Source organism: Manihot esculenta, chromosome 3 (genome assembly GCF_001659605.2).
Source record: "Manihot esculenta cultivar AM560-2 chromosome 3, M.esculenta_v8, whole genome shotgun sequence".
Taxonomy (NCBI): Eukaryota; Viridiplantae; Streptophyta; class Magnoliopsida; order Malpighiales; family Euphorbiaceae; genus Manihot; species Manihot esculenta.
In genome coordinates this window covers 26,971,784-26,992,347 of record NC_035163.2, presented here as the reverse complement: position 1 = coordinate 26,992,347, position 20,564 = coordinate 26,971,784, and the positions used below count along the sequence as shown (strand labels likewise).

The window sequence follows — 20,564 nt, the reverse complement described above, 5'->3', positions numbered from 1 at the left end:
GGTGAAGGTCCATCAGCCCCGGCACGGATCTTCACAATGACACAGCAGGAGGCAGACGCATCCAACACCGTGGTGGCAGGTAATCTCGTCATTGGATGTTCGGATGTATATGCATTGATGGACCCTGGTGCATCTCATTCATTTATTGCTCCGAGAGCCGTCCAGAGGTTGGGGTTGATGATCTCTGGGTTAGAGTGTCCTCTCTGGGTCAGTGGACCCAAGTGTGATCCATCAGTGGCAGAGTCAGTCTGTCAGTGTAGTCCAGTTTTTGTTGAGGGGAGATGCATGTCCGCCGACCTTGTGGTTCTAGATTTGACAGACTTTGACGTCATTCTAGGGATGGACTGGTTATCTACCCATGGTGCTACCTTGGACTGCAGGGACAAGGTAGTCAGGTTCAGAGGTCAGGATGGATCAGAGGTCGTCTTCAGAGGAGACAGGAGGGGTACACCTAGAGGTATGATCTCAGCTCTTCAGGCTCGTAGGTTGCTTAGGAGGGGATGTCAGGGGTATTTGGCTCATGTGAGAGAGCTAAATAGTCAGGTTAGAGAGCCCGCCTCGGTGCCAGTGGTTAGAGAGTTCTTAGATGTGTTCCCAGACGAGCTGCCAGGTTTACCACCTGCTAGGGAGATAGAGTTCGAGATAGAACTGATGCCTGGAACCCGACCGATCTCTATCCCTCCCTACAGGATGGCGCCAGCAGAATTGAAGGAGCTGAAGGAGCAGTTACAGGAGCTGGTAGACAAGGGCTTCATCCGACCGAGTACCTCACCCTAGGGTGCTCCAGTTTTGTTTGTGAGAAAGAAGGATGGATCCCTTAGACTTTGTATCGACTACAGGCAGTTGAACAAAGTCACTACCAAGAACAAGTACCCATTGCCAAGGATCGACGATCTATTCGACCAGCTAGCAGGAGCGGGTTGTTTCTCCAAAATAGATCTGAGATCGGGGTACCATCAGTTGAGGATCAGGGAAGAGGACGTTCCAAAGACAGCTTTCAGGACCAGATATGGGCATTTTGAGTTCCTTGTGATGCCGTTCGGGTTAACTAACGCCCCTGCAGCATTCATGGACCTCATGAACAGAGTATTTAGCCAGTACCTGGATCACTTCGTTATTGTCTTCATAGATGATATCTTGGTGTATTCCAGGAATGCAGAGGAGCATGCCCATCATCTGAGATTGGTTCTACAGACCTTGAGGGAGCATGGCTTGTATGCCAAGTTCTCCAAGTGTGAGTTCTGGCTTAGGAGCATTTCGTTCTTGGGGCATGTAGTGTCAGAGAATGGAATTGAGGTAGACCCCAAGAAGACAGAGACTGTGGCTAACTGGCCTAGACCCACTTCAGTGACAGAGATCAGGAGTTTCTTGGGTTTGGCAGGTTACTACAGGAGGTTCGTTCAGGACTTCTCAAAGATAGCAGCTCCTCTAACCAGACTAACCAGGAAGAACCAGAAATTTGTGTGGACCGACCAGTGCGAGGAGAGTTTTGAAGAGCTCAAGAAGAGGTTGACTTCAGCACCAGTTTTAGCTCTGCCAGCTAGTGATGAAGACTTTACAGTCTTTTGTGATGCGTCCCGTGTGGGACTGGGTTGTGTGCTTATGCAGAATGAGAGGGTGATTGCTTATGCTTCTAGGCAGCTAAAGAAGCATGAGTTGAATTACCCCACCCATGACCTTGAGATGGCAGCAGTAATCTTTGCACTCAAGATGTGGAGGCATTACCTCTATGGGGTAAAATGTGAGATCTTCACAGATCATAAAAGCCTGCAATACATCCTGAGTCAAAGAGACTTAAATTTGAGACAGAGGAGATGGGTAGAGTTGCTAAGTGACTATGATTGCAAGATTCAGTATCATCCGGGTAAGGCGAATGTTGTGGCAGACGCCCTAAGCCGGAAGTCACTAGGCAGTCTATCCCACATCACGGCAGAGAGGAGACCAGTGGTGAAGGAGTTTTACAAGCTCATTGAGGAAGGTCTACAGTTGGAGTTATCTGGTACAGGTGCCTTGGTTGCTCAGATGAAAGTGACACCCGTGTTTCTGGAGCAGGTGGCTCAGAAACAGCATGAGGACCCAGAGTTAGTGAAGATTGCCAGGACTGTTCAGTCAGGCAAGGACAGTGAGTTCAGATTCGACAATAAGGGGATCCTCCGCTATGGGAGTCGATTGTGTGTACCAGATGACATTGGGCTAAAAGGAGACATTATGAGAGAGGCTCATAATGCAAGATACAGCATTCACCCCGGAGCCACCAAGATGTATCAAGATCTGAAAAAGGTTTATTGGTGGCCAGCTATGAAGAAAGAAGTGGCACAGTTCGTGTCAGCCTGCGAAGTATGTCAGAGGGTGAAGCTGGAACATCAGAAGCCGGCTGGAATGCTTAACCCGCTACCTATTCCAGAGTGGAAATGGGAGAATATAGCTATGGATTTCGTAGTGGGGTTACCGGCGACGTCCAACAGATTGGACTCTATATGGGTGATTGTGGACAGACTCACCAAATCTGCTCACTTCATCCCTGTCAGGAGTGGCTATTCTGTGGACAAGTTGGCGCAGGTGTACGTTGATGAGATAGTCAGACTGCATGGGGTTCCTGTTTCTATTGTGTCAGATAGAGGACCCCAGTTCACCTCCAGATTTTGGCGGAGTCTGCAGAATGCTATGGGTACTAGGTTGGATTTCAGCACTGCCTTCCATCCACAGACAGACGGACAGTCAGAGAGGACCATCCAGACCATAGAAGATATGCTGAGAATGTGTGTGCTGGACTTTGGCGGTTCTTGGAGGCAGCATCTACCTTTGGTGGAGTTTGCCTACAATAACAGTCATCATGCTAGCATCGGGATGGCTCCATATGAAGCTTTATATGGAAGGAAGTGCAGATCACCTGTTTGCTGGGAAGAGGTAGGAGAGAGGTCCTTAGCAGGACCCGAGCTAGTAGAGATCACCAGCAGAGTGGTGCCCATGATCAGAGAAAGAATCAAGACAGCTGCAAGCAGACAGAAGAGTTATGCAGACATCCGCAGAAGACTAGTAGAGTTTCAGGAGGGGGATCTGGTATTGCTCAAGGTGTCTCCAATGAAAGGAGTGGTTCGGTTCGGGAAGAAGGGTAAGCTGGCTCCGCGGTACATCGGACCCTTTGAAGTCCTGCAAAGGATTGGGAATGTATCGTACAAGCTGGATTTACCTGCTTCGATGGAGAGAATCCATCCGGTTTTCCATGTTTCTATGTTGAGAAAGTTCGTGTCAGATCCGGACAAGGTTCTTAGTGAGCCTGATGTGGAGATCCAAGAGGATCTCACCTATGTTGAGCAGCCAGTACGGATCCTAGACACTCAGATCAGGAAGCTGAGGAACAAGGAAATCCCGATGGTGAAAGTCCTGTGGAACCACCACAATATAGAAGAATGCACTTGGGAGACACGGGAGTCCATGCTCCGGCAATATCCTCATCTCTTTTAAGGTTAGTCTCTATGTGTTTATGTGTGTATGTTATGTTGTTTGGTATGCATGTACTAGTTGAGGAACATTCGGGGACGAATGTTCTTAAGGGGGGGGAGAATGTAATACCCGGCTAGACTCCGGTATCGGAATTCCTACCGTCCGGTGGAATCTCGGATGTCGGAGACCTCTAGAAGGGGTAGAATCATATTTTATGAAATGTTTTCATATTTTTAATGGTTTTAAGTATTAAATAAAATGAGTTTTTGCATGAAAATAGCATTGGAGGAAAACCCAGGTTCGGCCGCCGAAAGTCAAGTTCGGCCGCCGAACATGCATGCGTTTTGGAGGCACGTTAGGCCCCCGAAAGCATGAGTGAGGGAAGTTCAGGTTCGGCCGCCGAACCTCATGTTCGGCCGCCGAACCTCATGTTCGGCCGCCGAACATGGCATGCATGCGGAGGCACATTCGGCCCCCGAACGTGGTCTGGCCAGCCACTATAAAAGGGTCCCTTAGCCGAAAACGGGCGAGCTTTTTCCCATTTTCGGCCAAGGTGAGCTTTCCGCCGTCCCTCACCCATTTTTGATGTTCTTCCTCTAAATCTTTCAAGATTTTCACTTGTTTTCACTTGGTTTTGAAGATTTAAGCTTTTGAAACGAGTTTTGGAGCTTTGGGAACTCAGGAGCTCATTTTCGAGGATCTCCAAGTTTAGGTCGTCTCCCTCTCGATCTCCAAGAGGTAAGGGCCGATCTTAAGCTCCTTATGAGTTTTAAATAAGTTTTATGCAAGATCTATGGGTAGAAATGCATGTTAGGTTATATGTTGATGTTATGGGTATATATTGATGATTTGAACAATGTAGCTTGTTTGTGTGTGATTGAAGTGTTGTAGATGGGGTATATGTATGTTTGAGGCCCCTAGGAACTTGTATGCATGTTTTGGTTGAGTTATATGCATGATTTATGGTTTTGGGAGGCAGGAGGTTCATTTGAACCAAGTTTCTGCCCGTTTGGCAGAAACCAGGTTCGGCAGCCGAAGGGAGTTTCGGCCGCCGAACCCCTTTTGTGGAGGCAGCGTTCGGCTGCCGAAGGTGCCCCCGAAAAGAGACTTTCGTCTCTGTCTGGCACTTTCGGTCGCCGAAGGTGCCGCCGAACCTGCCTGAGTTTCGTCTCTGTCCAGGACTTTCGGCCTCCGAAGGTGCCGCCGAAAGTGCCCTGTTCAGCCACTCCATGCATATCTCTATGTGATGTTTTCAGGATGTTTTAGGGGGTTTTTGGGGAATATTTTAGAGTTATGTTCAGGTATGTTTGGTCCCTCATTTGAGTCCACCTGTGTAGGTTCGGACCCGAGGAACCGAGGACCCCAGCAGTGAGTTCAGCTGCTTCGGTGTTGTCAGAGTCAGCCAGAGGTGAGTAGGACTAAACTTAATCTTTTAAAATTAAATGTTTTATCATGTTTCATGCATCATGATTATGCAATAGGATGATTGCATTAGTTTCACGAATATGTCGCATTGCATCTATTGTTGTTGATGTGGGTGAATGTTGGATGACCCAATTAGTCCAAGACAGGAAGACCAGGACCCCATGCTACGGCCTGGCACAGAGTAAGAAAGACCAGGCCCCAGTCTACAGGCCTGGCACAGAGTACAGCACGGTTATGGGACTCGAAGACCAGGAGCCCAGAGGAGGCCCTGGAAAATGGTAAGTAATGTATGCCAAAACAGGAAGACCAGGCCCCATTCTACAGGCCTGGCACAGAGTTAACTTGGACTATTTGGTGACAAGTTCACCCAACCCTTATGTGGATTGTTTGTGTTATGATGCATTTCATAGAGCATAGTGTTAATGTGTTTTAATAGCTCTACTCACTGGGCTTTTAGCTCACCCCTCTCCCTTTTCCCCCAGGCTTACAGGTACAGGATATAGTACGGGAGTCCGGATAGAGTAAAGAAGTTATGCCTTTGTAATAGCTAGTAATGGACATGATCAAAATTGTAATGTAAAAGTACAGTATAGTTATGTAATGAGTTTTATGGATGTTAGTATGTGCTTGACCATAGATTGTTGTATCCCTCTTTATACATGATCTTAGAGATTTTGATGATGTTTATGTAAACCAGCTCAACACAGGTTATGTTACCCCTCGAGGGCACAGATGAGATCCCACAGAGGGATCAATGTTATGTTAATGTTTATGCACAGGTTGAGTTTGGTTGATGAGTATGCAAAAGAAAGTTTTAATTTTTATGCTTATTGTTGATCATGTATGGGATTATACAGGTTTACAGGTATTATGTTAGGCTTGCTACGGGTCCCGGCGGCCTTAAGTCGACCCGGATCCTAGCGCCGGTAGCGGTCCGATTTTCGGGTCGTTACACCGGTAGTTGTGGATGACAGCCTCAATAACTAAGGCATCGTCATGAGGCATCTGAACACCCTGGGCATCCTCCGGAGAGAAGGTGATGGCTGTTGGAGAGTGCTCAACTACCTGCATGACCTCAGCGTTGTTGCCTTCCCCATCTCGACTTCTCTTCTTTCCTCTTCGGCTCATCCGACCTCTGGTTCCTCCTACAATCATGTTGATGGTCCCATTAGAACCATCGTTCACCGGTCCTGCTCCCACCCTCCTAGGTGTTTGTGCTGCAGGGTTCGGCCGAGGCCTTTCTCCTTCCGGCTTCTTCATAAAGTTCCTGAGGTGCCCCCTCTTTATCAGTCTTTCGATCTCACTAATCAGCTAGTAGCAGTTATTGGTGTCATGGCCATGTGTTCGATGATACTGACAGTATTTGTCAGGATCTCGTTGGTTTGCTTCTGCTCTCATAGGCCTAGGCCATTGAAGGAACTCCTTGTCCTATACTGCCATGAGCACCTCGGCTCTGGAGGCGTTGAGTGGGGTCAGGTTCTCCGGAATACGCGGAGGGAATGGCTTTTGTTCTGGAACCCGAGGAGGGAAAGGTCTTTGGTCTCTCCGGTCCCAGGGCTGCCTGTAGGGCTCAGGTTTCTTGCTCTGCTTCTTCTCATGCCTTTCCGACCTCCTTTCTTCGGGGGCTTTTCCTCTGTCTTCCGCCCCTTTGGCGAATCTACTCGTTACCAAGGCACCATCCTGCCTTATGTATTTCTCTGCCCTCTTCATCAGCTCTGCTAACGTAGTGGGGGGCTTTCTACTCAACGAGCCAAAAAACTCGGGGGAGGTCGTCCCCTTCTGCATGGCCTCCACCGCTCGGCCCTCATCCAGCTCGGGGATCTGTAGGGCCTCCGTGTTGAAACGGGCAACATACTCCATCAGTGATTCATCTCTTCTCTGCCTGATCGTCTCCAAGTAGCTGGTCTTCCTATCGGCTGGCACTCCGGCTATGAATCGACTGATGAAGGCGATGGCCAAGTCCCCGAAACTTCTGATACTCCCAGCCTCTAGGATGTTAAACCACGCCCGTGCCGGCCCTGTCAGCGTATCAGGGAATACCTTGCATATCAAGGCATCCGATAGAGTCTGCAATTCCATAAAAGTCTTGTAGCTGAGGACGTGCTCCCTCGGGTTGCCAGCTCCGTCGTATGCTGTCATAGGCGGCATCATAAACTTCTTGGGGATGGTCTCCTGTTGCACCCACTTCAAGAAGGGTGAAGAGGTGGGCAGGAGAGCCTGATTCTGATCCTTCGTCCCCAACTCGGCCAGGAGCTGCTCTCTCATCTTCTGCAGCTTTTGGTCTACACTTTCTTCCTCCTGTCTGGGCCTTTTCTCCAGGCGACATTCTTCCTCCTATACCTCACTTCCCGTTCTTCTGGTTGTTCCGGCAGAATAACTGTCGGCCTCATCATTTTTTATCAACTCCCTCACCCTTCTCCCATGAACCCTAGCCTCTGGTTCTTCTTCTCCCCCGGCTCTTCCCTCCCCTTCTCCAGTTTCTCCGCTATTGGTTTGGGGATGGTTGAAGGTAGGCTGAGGTTCGTTGGTTCGGGGTTCTTCTACCACCGGTAACACATTCATCGGGGTGCTAAGGCCCCTCTGTTGCATCACCTGCCCCAGCCAGTGGGCAGTGTTTTGTAGTTGAAGGGCTATGGTTTGGAGGTCTTGGTTGGACAAGGTAGCTCCGGACATATTTGTAACGACCCGAAAATCGGACCGCTACCGGCGCTAGGATCCAGGTCGGCATAAGGCCGCCGGGACCCGTAGCAAACCTGACATATTTCCTGTGAACCTATTTAATCCCATATATGATCAACAATTTTATAAAAATTTAAACTTTTCTCATTCAATCACCAAACTCAACCTGTGCATGCACTATTCATAATCATAAACATCAACCCCACACTGGAGCCCTCATCAATTGCTCCAATGGGATAACATATCATAACTTAAGTTTGGTTTACATAAACAATGATAAACATTATTAAAGACCATGTATAAAGGGATTAACTAACATACTAGAGTCAAGCACAATTCTATCCTCAATATAATCCTTAACATTTCATAACTATTCGATACATTACATTACAATATTCTCATGTCCACAACTAGCTATTACATGATATCACTTTACTCTAACTGGCCTCCTGGTCTATCCCGTACCTGCAAACCTGGGGGATTAAGGGAGTGGGGTGAGCTACTAGAGCCCAGTGAGCAGAATAATAAAATATTATATTAAAAGTTCATGCTTTCATGAAATGCATCACATCACAAACAAATCACATTAAGGATGAACTTGTCACCAATGGTCCTCTACATATCCAATAGTGCCAGAACGTAGAATGGGTCCTGGTCTTTCCCTTACATAACATGTCATAACATTCCAATATGCCAGGGACGTAGAATGGGTCTTCCTGGACTTTCTCTTACATAGTGCCAGGGACGTAGAATGGGTCTTCCTGGACTTCCATACCATACCATCATCATAGCATACCATATCATACGAGGACTAATGGATCATTCAACATTCATCCACATCAACAACATAATATGCAATGCAACATATTCGTGAAGGCTAATGCAAATAACCTATTACATAAACATGGTATTCATGATGCGTGAATCATGCTAAAACTCTCATTATTTGTTTTAAAATATAAAGAGTAATTCTACTCACCTTAGGCTAGCTCTGACAAGACTCTGAAACAGCCGACTCACTGCTGAGGCCCTTGGTTCCTCGGGTCCGAACCTACACAGGTGGACTTAAATGAGGGACCAAACATACTAGAACATGACTCTAAAATACTCCCCAAAAACCCCCTAAAATACCTTAAAATAATCATAGAAATCATGCAAAGGAGGGCTGAACAGGGCACTTTCGGCGGCAGGTTCGGCGGCCGAAAGTCCCTCCAGAGACGAAAGTCATGCACCTTCGGCAGCACCTTCGGCGGCCGAATCTCCCCTTCAGAGTTGAAAGTCTACTTTCGGGGGCAGGGTTCGGCAGCCGAAAGCTGGCCTCCACAGGCAGGTTCGGCGGCCGAAAGAGCCTTCGGCTGCCGAACCTGAGTTCTTCCCAAGGGCAGAACTCAGCCTCTTTCATGCATAAAAACCTCCCAATCCATTCACACATGCAATTACCTATTCTACAACAAGCAAACTCAAGCCAACAAGCATATAGGGGTCTCAAACTATCCTAAACCCCAATTACAACACATCAAACATGCATAAACAACCCACATTGTCCATAAACACAACATAAACCAAAAAACTCAACATAAACCTAATCATGCATTTCTACCCCAAGAAACTTCATAAAACTTGCTTAAAATATGAAATGAACTATGGATCTACTCTTACCTCTTGAAGAACGAGAGGAGAGACGATCCTAGCTCGGAGATGGGGAAAAATCAACTCTTTGGTCTGCAAGCTTCAAAACTTGCTCTTTTTGTTCAAATATCTTCAAATCAAGATAAAGCTTGTTAGAACTCAAAAGATTGGAGGAAAAACGTCAAAAACGAACCATGGGAGAGCAGGGACTCACCGTGGCCGAAAATGGGGAGAAAACTCGCCCGTTTCGGCCATGGAGCCCTTATATAGGGGCTGTCAGACCACCTTTCGGCAGCCTAAGGTGCCTCCAAAACTCATGCAAGTTCGGCAGCCGAACATGAGGTTTGGCGGCCGAACCTTTGCAACTTTCAGAAGCCTAACATGCCCCCCTAAACCATCCAATGTTCGGCAGCCGAACTTGAGGTTCGGCAGCCGAACCTGGTAATGCCTCCTTAGTCTTTTTCATTCAAAACTCAATTTTCTTCTTACTTAAAATCATAAAATACATTAAAACATTTTATAAAAACATGATTTTACCCTTCTAGAGGTCTCCGACATCCGAGATTCCACCGGACGGTAGGAATTCCGATACCGGAATCTAGCCAGGTATTACAATATTCCCTGCCAAGCTTAGCGAGGGGTTGAAAGGGATTGGTGGTTGGTTGCTTGGAGTCGTGGGACTGGAAAAAGAGAACTGTTGGCCCTCCTAAACAGAGTTCAGGTCATTGGGAGTGTTTGCAAGGTTGTTTTCATTGTGGTTGGCCATTGTGGATCTCAGTGGGTATTGTAAGAGTGGAACTTCGGCGATGAAAAGATCTCTTTCGTTCCCACAGACGGCGCCAATTGATGATCCGAGATCCAGAAAAATAAGGTTTTACAAGGGTTTTGTGAACTAAAAAAAAGGCTTGGTTGGTGAGGAGGGTGTCCTTTCTTTTATTCTGCTTTTCCAGTGGCATGTCACGACCTTTCTGCTACAGGACCACATTTTCAGTCGTATGGACTCGTACGTACGGATAATGCAGTGACCCTCCCTGTGTCAGGCGACCATTTAATTCCCTCCGGCGCGCGAGCGGACAGGGTTGCGAAGTGACTGGGCTTATTGTCCTTTCCTCTCGTGACAGAGTTGGAGAGAAAGAAACCGAACCCAAGAGAGGTCCGGTCTCAGGGCCGAATGGGCTGGGCCGGTCTGACTTGGGGGTTTAGTAGGAGTTTGGTCTCGAAGCTGAGTGGAGTGGATCGAGCTCAGTCGGGAAGCCTAGGGGCCTTTAAATCGCGGGCCGTCCTGATGGGCCAAGTCAGGGCCTGAGGCAAAGAAATCCGGCAGTTATCAATAATAATAAAATTTTTAATATTAAATATAAAATTAATATTTATTTTTTAAAAGCAAATTAATATTTCATTATTAAAAGTTAAAAAATTATTATCTTAATATTTTTTGCTAAACATGACAAATCTTATCCTAAATCAAAATATTAAAGTAAATTGGGTCAAAATTTTAATTAATAAAACTAAATATTGCTCCAATATTCATAGTAAAAATAAGATTTCTTCCCATTATTATTATCCGATAATTGATACGTGGGTGTAATATAAATATAATACGCGTACAACAGTATATTTTCTTTTTTTTTAGGAAATAATATATTTAAATGTTTAAAATTTTTTCTTAAGAGATTAAATAAAATATTTATGAGTGATACAGTGATGTGTTCTTAAAAATATTTTAATTTATTTATAATCAAATACAATAAATTAATATTATATATTAATTTGCATTCTACATTATTAATAATTAATTTATTATGAACATAATTTTAAATTTATTTATCCTATTTAGGGATAATGTAGTGTGTCTAATACCTCCACTATAAGATTCTCAAATTTAAAATCTCTAAAATAGAATGATTTTCTTAAATTTAAATTAAATTGTTTATTTTTTACTTTGAAGAGACTTTTGTTTGGCGACGGTAGAAATTCTTGCGACACAATCCATTGCTAGGCTAGAAAGAGGCCTCCACTCAATAGAGACACAGAGAAGCTTCCTAAAGAGGTGGGAAACGCGGACAAGACCCGAAGGAAAATGGACAGAACCCTTATAGTGAAATCCTATCTTTAAAACAAAAGAGAAAGGCAACTGTCACTAAACATTGAAGAATTAAAAAGGGCAAAGAATACCACACTATACCAATATAGCTAGTTGAGATAGGGCAATTAGATATTCTCAGAAGCACCAACAACACTGGGTCTAGGACCATTTTGTCCCACTGGATTGCCATCCCTACATGGACATTCTCCCCCTTAATCACCGGGCTTCATTGAGTTTAATACCCATAAACCATAAATTTAATTTAATTTATAAATTAGGGCAATTATTACTCAAAATCCGTTTATAAGTCATAAATAAATAAATACTACATTTCATAATTTTTATTTATATATTTTTTTATTATTTTAAAATTAATATTCACTTTTTTACTATAATAATATATAAATTGATTATTATAACTTTATTTTATTTTTAATTTTTTAAAAATATATATAATATTTAATAAAATTTTAATATTTTTAAAATAAATATAATGAAAAAATTAATTAAAATTTATTTTTTAATATTATAAAAAAGTAAAATGGATAACTGTTTTAGTACATTATTATGTCTTATTCAACTTTGACATGGTTTACACAAACATTTTTGCATTTTGAAAATATTTTTCTTACCCATTTGAAACGGTGCCGTTGACGCCTCTTACTTCATGTAACTTGTAGCTCACTCTGTTGCTTTCGTCGTTCCACTCGCCGAAGTATAATAGCTCTCTCCGATGTTCGTTGCTTACGGATAAGCACTTCCGTATTTGTCAGGCATCCGGCCTCTGTTTCTACAGTTACCATGGATCTCGAATTGCCCATGGACAAAGTATCTCTTGGATCGCATACCGCTCAGTAATTTATCCTGACCCTTCTTTCCATCTGAAAATTTGACGTCTTTCAATGCTTTTTCCTATACTTTAATTCCTTTTGAGCTGTTAATCGGGTATAATGACTTAGTTATTTTAGCCGTTTGTTGGAAAAACAGGAGTGATTGCAAGATAAATGTAGTTCTTGTAGCTACCGGTAGTTTCAATCCTCCAACCTTTATGCACTTGCGTATGTTCGGTAAGTTTCTTGAACATTTTGATTTGCTGAATTTCAATTGATTTAGCACTCGTTGAATTTGCTTTTGAGTTTTAATTCTGAGATGTGACTTTCCATTTTGATTTTTTTTTTTCAATATTGTGCATTGAGTGAATTTGGTGAGATGAAATGCTTGGTTCTTTGCGCATAATTAGTATGTAAATTGGTTTAATCTGTTCCTCTCTTATGATTAGAGCTGGCGAGGGATGCATTGCATTCAGAGGGCTACCGTGTTATTGCTGCCTATATGTCGCCTGCTAGTGATGCATACAAGAAACCGGTATATATGTTCTTTCATCATGCATAGTTAGCATATTAGAATAAGTGGATTTTGATTCTACTCTTACTGCTTCATGCTTCCTTTTCCCTCAATTTTCTTGCTTAATGGCAGAGCAGAGTTGTATTATAAGCTATGATTTGCCTCTAGGTTTTTTTCACTTAGACATCCATGTATGCAATTGTTCAAGTAGAGAATTAACTTGTCTTCTTGGTTACTTAGGGCCTCATTTCTGGTGAACATCGATTACGGATGTGTAATTTAGCATGTGAAAGTTCTGATTTCATCATGGTGGATCCATGGGAGGTATTTGTCTCCATTTTCTTTGCTTCTTCCACTAATACTTCACACACCAAGCTGCTATGTTATGGTTCATCATTATTTTGATTCATCAGATGCCCACTTGGTGCCATTTACGTTATGATAAACATCTTCACATTTTCTGCAGCTGCACTTGATTTCATTTTAAACTTCTGTCACAGGCAAACCAAAGTACCTACCAACGCACTTTGACAATCTTGAAAAGAATTGAGAGTTACTTTATTGATAATAAACAGATATCCAGAGGTAAGCTTAATGGCTTCACATGTAGAATATATTTTTATCCTGATGGTTTATGGCACCATCTAATGCTGCTATTATAAAATTGAGGTTAATACTAAGTTGTGCGCTTTTTCTCCTTGCAGATTTCCTTAGGGTCATGCTTGTTTGTGGTTCTGATTTACTCCAATCATTCAGCATCCCTGGATGTTGGATTCCTGAGCAGGTATGGTTTTGATGCCTGGTATTTTTGGACACCACACGTGCTTATATGATTAAAATGTAAAAGGTATAATGGTGGAATTCACTTGGAGATCTTGTTGTCTTCTCATTCTAATGTAGTGGGTATTGGAGTTGTGTTGTCAGATTCCATCTGTTATCAGAAAATCATAGTGGTTATCACTTTATGAGAGTTGGAGATCTTTCAGTAATTTGTGTGTAAAAGCATTAATTACATCGAATGGTGGTATTGTATAATGTCAATTAACAGGTTTAATGTCCATCAAAGCACGTTGTATGGATGAAAGGTTCTGATTCGGTGATCTGCTAATTTGACCATTGAGTTAAACCTTTTCATTTTCATAGGTAAGGACCATATGCAAAGACTATGGTGTGGTTACAATATGCAGAGAAGGGCAAGATGTTGAGAAAATTATTTCTGATGATGAAATCCTGAATGGAAACAGGGTGAGTAATAACTGAGTATGTAATCGTTTTATTGTGATGTATGTTCTAAAATTAGCCGAACCATGTCTAGATTCTATTTGTTTGTCTGCTGTCCATGTTCAAACAACTCTCCAAACCAAGGACTTCATTTAGATTTTTTTTTTCTTTCTTTTCTTTTTTTTTTTTATTTTTGTTTGAAGCCTAAGTTGTCATTCTTGCATATATCCAAAGACAGATACAAATTTGATTGATTCCTGGTCAAATTTAAAACAAAGCCACAGGATTTAGTCAATACTTAACATTTGTTTTTCAAATTGAAATTAGCCTAGACTTCAAATTTTGAATTAGTTGACAAATGAATAAGAATTAAGACAATCTGCCCAATGTAGGAATTTGTCAAGTGACATTGGTTGAAAAGCAAAAGTTGTTCATTACTACATTCTGAATCTCAACCTCTGAGCTTCATCAATAAAATGTTCTTGCAGAGTAACATCAAAGTGGTGGATGAACTTGTACCAAACTCAGTCAGCTCAACAAGAGTGAGGTATATAGTGTTCATTTTGTTGACAAATAGAAGATGAAGACAATTTACATTAATTACTCTCTGTTTTTTTGTGTTTCAGGGAATGCATTTCTAGAGGTTTGTCAATAAAATATTTAACAATAGATGGGGTAATAGAATACATTAGAGAACGACAATTGTATATGAACTCAAATGAGAAATGATGATTTCTTACTCATTGTACTGGATCTATACACATCAATCGTATGTTCTTATCTTTAAGAACGTAGCAATAACCCTTATTGCAGAAGCAATGCTTAATTAAAAGAATGAACTATGGATGCCGTTTGAATCTTTGAAGTCAGCGAGCCACTACTAACAAGGTGTTCTTACGTAGTTATATATCGCGCCAATATATAATCAAAATGGAATTTGGAAATGATCTTGAATTTTGGTTGGCAATTAAAATCAATCCGTGGGATAAACTAAAAATAAATTGAGAATCATTTACAATTAACTAGTACCAGCTCTCTCTTCATGTCTTGCAACATAATTGGCATCAATCCAACCGATGGAGAAGTAAACACTACTAAGGAAGCTCTAATTATGGACGCGATTGAGGTAAAAAAATTTGTCCAGCTATTTACTTCGCGTGGCATGTAGCACATAATGGTGGTAACTTTCAAATCACAATAACTTAGGCTCTTTTTTTTCACCAATTAATTATAAATATCTAGTAAATTTATTAATTAATATATGAAATCTAATAGTATATATATTATAGATCATACCATATCTCACCATTGTGGATCCAATTCAATTTTGGGCTGAGTTAGCTAAGGATTATAAGGGTGGGAGTCTCACCCAAAAGCAAGGATTGGAACAGAGCCCTGAGATCAATTTGTTTTGGGTGATTGGAACAAAGCCCTGAGATCAATTTTTGTTTAGTATTATTTTATTTTTTATATCTTTTTTAAATATATAAATATATAATATTCTCTTAATATATTTTATTTAAAAAATTATATAAAAATAAAAAAATACATTAAATCAGTGAATCTCCGTTAAATTGATAAAATAGCTGAGCCATCGTGAATATAGTTCATGGTAGTCAAATTGATGAACAATATTAAATTAAATTTATGTGTTGATTATCTTTTGTGCTTAAAAATTAAACATAATAAATTATGAAATTAGGCAGAGAGGAAACGAGGATTAAGTTGATGGTATTTTAGCAACAACAATGCAAGAACTCAAAGTTAGCAAAGCAGTCTTTTCAAATATCATATCTATATTTAATGGGTGTGTGGTTCCGATTTCAGTCCGCAATAATTTTTTATAAAAATTGAAATTAGAATTGAAAATTAATTTCTTAAATTTTTTAAAATTAGAATTGAAATTAAATTTTAATAGAATTTTGATATAATTTTATATATTTTTTATTTCGATTCAATTTTAATATTTATTTTAATTTTAAAATAATTTTTAATTTCTATAATAAAATTTAAATTTAAATAAAATAATTAAATACTTATCATATAGTACTGATATTTTTTATATCAAATTAATAAATCTCATATTTTAATTTTAAAATAATATTAAATATTTATAATATTATATAATATTTTTATTTAAAATATATAAAAATATTAAATAATCAAATATAATATAGTTTAAAGACAAAAATTTCTAATAAAATTTTTAAAAACTTTATTGTAATGTTTTTACAAAAAATAAATTTTAACTAGACGAGTTTTTATCATTTATCTAATATATTACATATATATTTAATTTTTTTTATTTTTTATAGTAAAATTACGTAATTTAATATCTAAAATTATGTAATTTAGTTTAATAATATATTTTTTAAATAGTCACAATTATTTTAATTTATTTTATTTTTAATTTTATATAATATGGTTAATAATTATATATATATATAGAAATAATAATAATAATTACAAGTATATATATATATATATATATAAAATTGATTTTAATAATTTATATTTTATTAGTATAAATTTTATTAATATGGACATAATCTATAATATAATTTATTTAAATAAAATAAAATATAATTAATAAATTAAATTAATTGAATTTTACTTTTATAAATTTTTATTAATTGATTAGTGACTAAAATATATAATAATTATATATATATATATATATATATATATATAGCTACTAATAACAATTAGAAGTATATATACATACTTTTCAATCTATATATAATTATTTTAGTAATTTATAATATAGTGCATTTATATAATTTATTTAGATAGGTCAACTTTAATTAATTAATTAAATTAGTTAAATTATAATAGTATATTTATAATAATTGATTAATGATTAAAAAGTATAATAATTTTATATTGTTATTATATATATATATATATAATAATTATAAGTATATATATATAATTATTTTAGTAATTTTTTATTCTCATTCTATTAGTATAGATATTATATATATATGTAATTTATTTAAATAGTATAAATTATAATTAATTAACTAAATTGATTAAATAAAATAATAAAAAATAATTAATAATTAAATAATATTGCAATTATCTGTGTATAATTTTATTGAATTTATATGATTCATAAAACATATTATTGGAAGTATACATTAGAATTATAATATCATTCAAAATTATTTAAATATCTATATAATATATATAAATCAATTTTTGCGTACGATTATGATTCGATTTTGGTATTTTTCTTAAAATAAAAGATAAAATTAAAATTAAATAGTTAAATAAATTCGATTCAGTACAATTCGGTTCTTATACCATTATTATTATTTTTTTAATTTTGGTTGGATTCGATTTGAAACCTCCAAAAACCGTTTGGTTTTTAGGATCATCTCTTGTCCTTTTGATTTTGGTTCAAACATTCTCAATAAATATGTATTCGAGTTGATCTCGAAATGAAAAATACAGATACAAGATCCACATACTGAGAAGCCTGTTTTTCACCATTAATCCTCAAAGTCATGATGTTCTCCTACTTGATGTGGTTGAAGATTTCTAATTAATACATAAAAACTCACATTTCTCTACAAACTTTTTTAATATGTTATAAATATTCAATTCCATTTGGTAATTGGCGTTAATTAACAGCTATATATATTAGGCAAATATTTTTTTCTTCAATAATTCCTATGCTTGGGAGAGGGAATAGAGTCCCATGGACCAATTCCTCCTACCTACTGCAGCATCATTTAGCTAAACATATGAAGAAGACAAGGCAAAATCAAAATAGATTAATTAATATTAGGTCTTCCCCATACTATGGGTAAAGCATTTCATAATAAGAGCAGATAAAGCTAGTAAGCTACAAGATTAGCAGTCCAATAAAAAGAAAAGGCAACTACATATTAGGAAACAAGGCACAGGAGGGAGCCATTGTTTTCTCTCCTTGCATGGAAGAGAAACACATGGTCTCTTGTACCATCCTTTTATCAGCTATATTCTTGTTTAATTAATTATAGTTTTAATATAACATCCCTTAACTTATTCCTTTTAATCTTATCACTTTCTTGTTCAGCTAGCTATCATGCATGTCGTTACTTGAACTGAGCAAACGGATCAAAGTTAGCGAGGGGATTTGGATTTGGGTTTGAATCAGAAGACCCACCTCCAAGGCCAGCAGCAGAATCAGACACATTCCTGTAGTATCCACCAATCAGTGAACCACCAAATGCCGGTGGAGGAGGCCCCATGGGGAAACTTGGAACAAAAGCAGGCATCCCATATTCCACAACTCCAGCGCTGCTGCGCTTCAAGATGTTTTCGCGTATAGAGCTACGGTCGTTCTCCGTCTCACGATAGCGGTTGAGGAACAAAGTGAGAGGCTCAATATAGTTATCGAAGCCTAGCTTTCCCATAGCCCAAAGAACGTCCTCAGCAGTTATAGTCTTGCGCTGCTCACGCTGACAGCGTTCATTGGCCTCTCCAGTGATGAAGCTTATGTACTCAGATACGCATTCTTGGATGGTTTCCTTAGCATCATCAGAGATTTTAGCATGAGCTGGGAGGATACGACGCATGATGCGAATCACATTGGCTATTGGCATGTACTGGTCCTGTTCACGGACCATGCAAGGCCTTGGTTGGTGGCCGAGCTGGTTGGCTTGCGTCGCAGTTGATGAGTTGCCTTCGTTGGCCTTGATCTGGCTGAAACTGGGAAGCCTTGGAGGATTGATGTTCGCTGGGGCTAAACTACTGCCTGGACCTGCAATCAACAGAAAAGTGAAAGGAAAAAAGTCATTTTTTTTTGTTTATTTATAACTATAAGTGTTTTCAACTCACTAAATTAAAAATAAATTCTATTTACACTCGATTAATTTATTAAAAAATAAAATATTCTAAACGAATATTTTCTTTATCATAAAAATAAAATATTTTATTTTATTTTTTAAAAAAATATGTAAAACTACTCGTCACAACACCCATCCATTGAAAAAATCATCTTGAGAGTTAAAGGGAGCAGGTTTGCAGTTTCTATGTTTTGTCCGTTATTTTGCCATCTCAGCAGACCAAAAACCTGAAAACAAAAAAGTGATATAAATGCCACCTCAGCAACTTGCAAGACCATGTGCCTCCATTTAGAAGGAAGTAGGACCCACGGGTCCCACATACATCGAACAGAAACAGCATTGTGTGTGGGGTACGCACCAAACCCATGAGTAGGGCCTAGCTCACGTTCAGTTGGTCAAAAGTCAAAATACTTTTCAGTTTTTTTTTTTTTTTTAAAATATTTAACTCTTCCCTTCCTTTCCTTGTTTAACCAAATTAGTAGCACTTTTATTATTCAAATCCTCTATGTGGATTACGCTAAATAAACAGTTCTTTTGTTTAAAAAAATTGTATACAAAATAAAAAGATTGATTTCAAGAATTAATTACTTGTATAGAAAAAAACGAAGAAAAGAAACCATGCATGAAATTTATGAATTCTATCTGAATGAGTCAGCAGCTATTGCATGCATGCCTGCCACATCATCAAGTGAATTAGCAAATGACATATGAAAACGATATTAAATCTCATAATTATTTAAAAGCAGAAACATTGAAAACAACCGTTACTGTAAATGGAGAATCAGGTCAAACAGGTCACCTTTTTCTCACATAAACTTCGTTTGTTCATGCCAAAATCCGCTGAAAACCTTGTTAAATATTTTCCATATATAACAATAAAATAACTTTTTCCCCCATCAAAAATCTGTTCTATAAAACATGAAAGAAAATGGAATTTCTCCCTCTCTCTTTATATTTTTTTTCTTTTTGATAATAATCATAAGAAAAAAAAGAATCGAAGTTGATCAGCCTGAAAAGACATTTGCATGCTAATTAAGAACAGAAATCCAAAATTTAACACGCATCGAAACGACCATTTCAAGGGGAAAAATCTAGACATGCATGGGGTCTATCACCACTGATCTTAGATAAATTCATCAACGAAAAAAAAAGGAAAAAAAATTCTTTCAAATCATAAAGACGAAATAAAAGGAAATGAGCTTTAATGAAGATAAAAAAATGAGAAGAAAATTTAAAAAAAAGCCCCAAAAAAACGAAACCGTCAGTAGAAATTTTACCAGAGCTGGCTACTGGTTGCTTTGCATGCTTGCGATAGCGATGGAGCCTGCCTCCACGTTCCATGGCTTTTTTGTTTTTTTTCTTTTTTCTGTGTTTCCCTATATATCAAAAACTATAAATTCTACTATTATAATAGTGTGTGCTCTGCTTGTCTCTTCAATGGGAAGTATACGCTCACCAGTCCCAGAGTGGGCTTATTTATAGGCCCTCGAGAGGTGAAACTCCACTTGGCGAACCGGCGTTTCTGAAGAGGAACCCACTGTAGCCGGTGGAAACCCTTCTCTGATTGGCTGCCACGGTTACCTTTACCGGAAGAAACAGTTGGCTAGTCAACCAACCTCATGTTTTGCCTCTGGAATTAAAAAACCACTGGCTTTGATTACGAGGCCACCATTAATAAGAGTGATTACTTCTAACTAGTTGGGAGTGTTTCTACTATAAAGATGTATCTCGTGTAAAAATAAACTTAATAATTATTAAATTAAATTAAATTTTTATTTTAATTTTTATAATAAATTCATAAATTTAGATGTGATTATTTAATTTCATTGCAAGACAATTCATGTAAAAACCATATAAAGCCAAATTGTATGCTCGTTTCACAAAAATGATAGTTGCATAAT

The 20,564-nt window shown here is 38.7% G+C and overlaps 3 protein-coding genes across 4 annotated transcripts; 1 reads left to right on the top strand and 2 right to left on the bottom strand.

Annotated features, from left to right (window-relative positions):
- Nucleotides 1-6,297: 6,297 nt before the first annotated feature.
- Nucleotides 6,298-7,134, bottom strand: LOC110611649. Its single transcript, XM_021752036.1, has one exon. It carries the CDS (start codon nucleotides 7,132-7,134, stop codon nucleotides 6,298-6,300), a length of 837 nt encoding a protein of 278 aa, XP_021607728.1.
- Nucleotides 7,135-11,944: 4,810 nt separating this feature from the next.
- Nucleotides 11,945-14,660, top strand: LOC110610679 (nicotinamide/nicotinic acid mononucleotide adenylyltransferase). 2 transcript variants are annotated; one of them, XM_021750718.2, is made up of 9 exons: nucleotides 11,945-12,117; nucleotides 12,251-12,330; nucleotides 12,543-12,628; nucleotides 12,848-12,931; nucleotides 13,108-13,192; nucleotides 13,312-13,391; nucleotides 13,751-13,852; nucleotides 14,317-14,375; nucleotides 14,455-14,660. In XM_021750718.2, exons 1-9 carry the CDS (start codon nucleotides 12,065-12,067, stop codon nucleotides 14,555-14,557), a joined length of 732 nt encoding a protein of 243 aa, XP_021606410.1. In that variant the 5' UTR covers nucleotides 11,945-12,064; the 3' UTR covers nucleotides 14,558-14,660. The 2 variants fall into 2 exon arrangements, with proteins under 2 accessions (XP_021606410.1, XP_043810527.1); XM_043954592.1 differs by having other exon boundaries at nucleotides 11,967-12,117; nucleotides 12,232-12,330.
- Nucleotides 14,661-17,582: 2,922 nt separating this feature from the next.
- LOC110610680 (nuclear transcription factor Y subunit B-9) lies at nucleotides 17,583-20,123 on the bottom strand. The gene is made up of 2 exons (XM_021750719.2): nucleotides 19,941-20,123; nucleotides 17,583-18,578 (listed from the first exon to the last, which is right to left on the bottom strand). The coding sequence occupies exons 1-2, from the start codon at nucleotides 20,002-20,004 to the stop codon at nucleotides 17,911-17,913; spliced, it is 732 nt and encodes a 243-aa protein (XP_021606411.1). The 5' UTR covers nucleotides 20,005-20,123; the 3' UTR covers nucleotides 17,583-17,910.
- Between the last annotated feature and the right edge of the window lie 441 nt (nucleotides 20,124-20,564).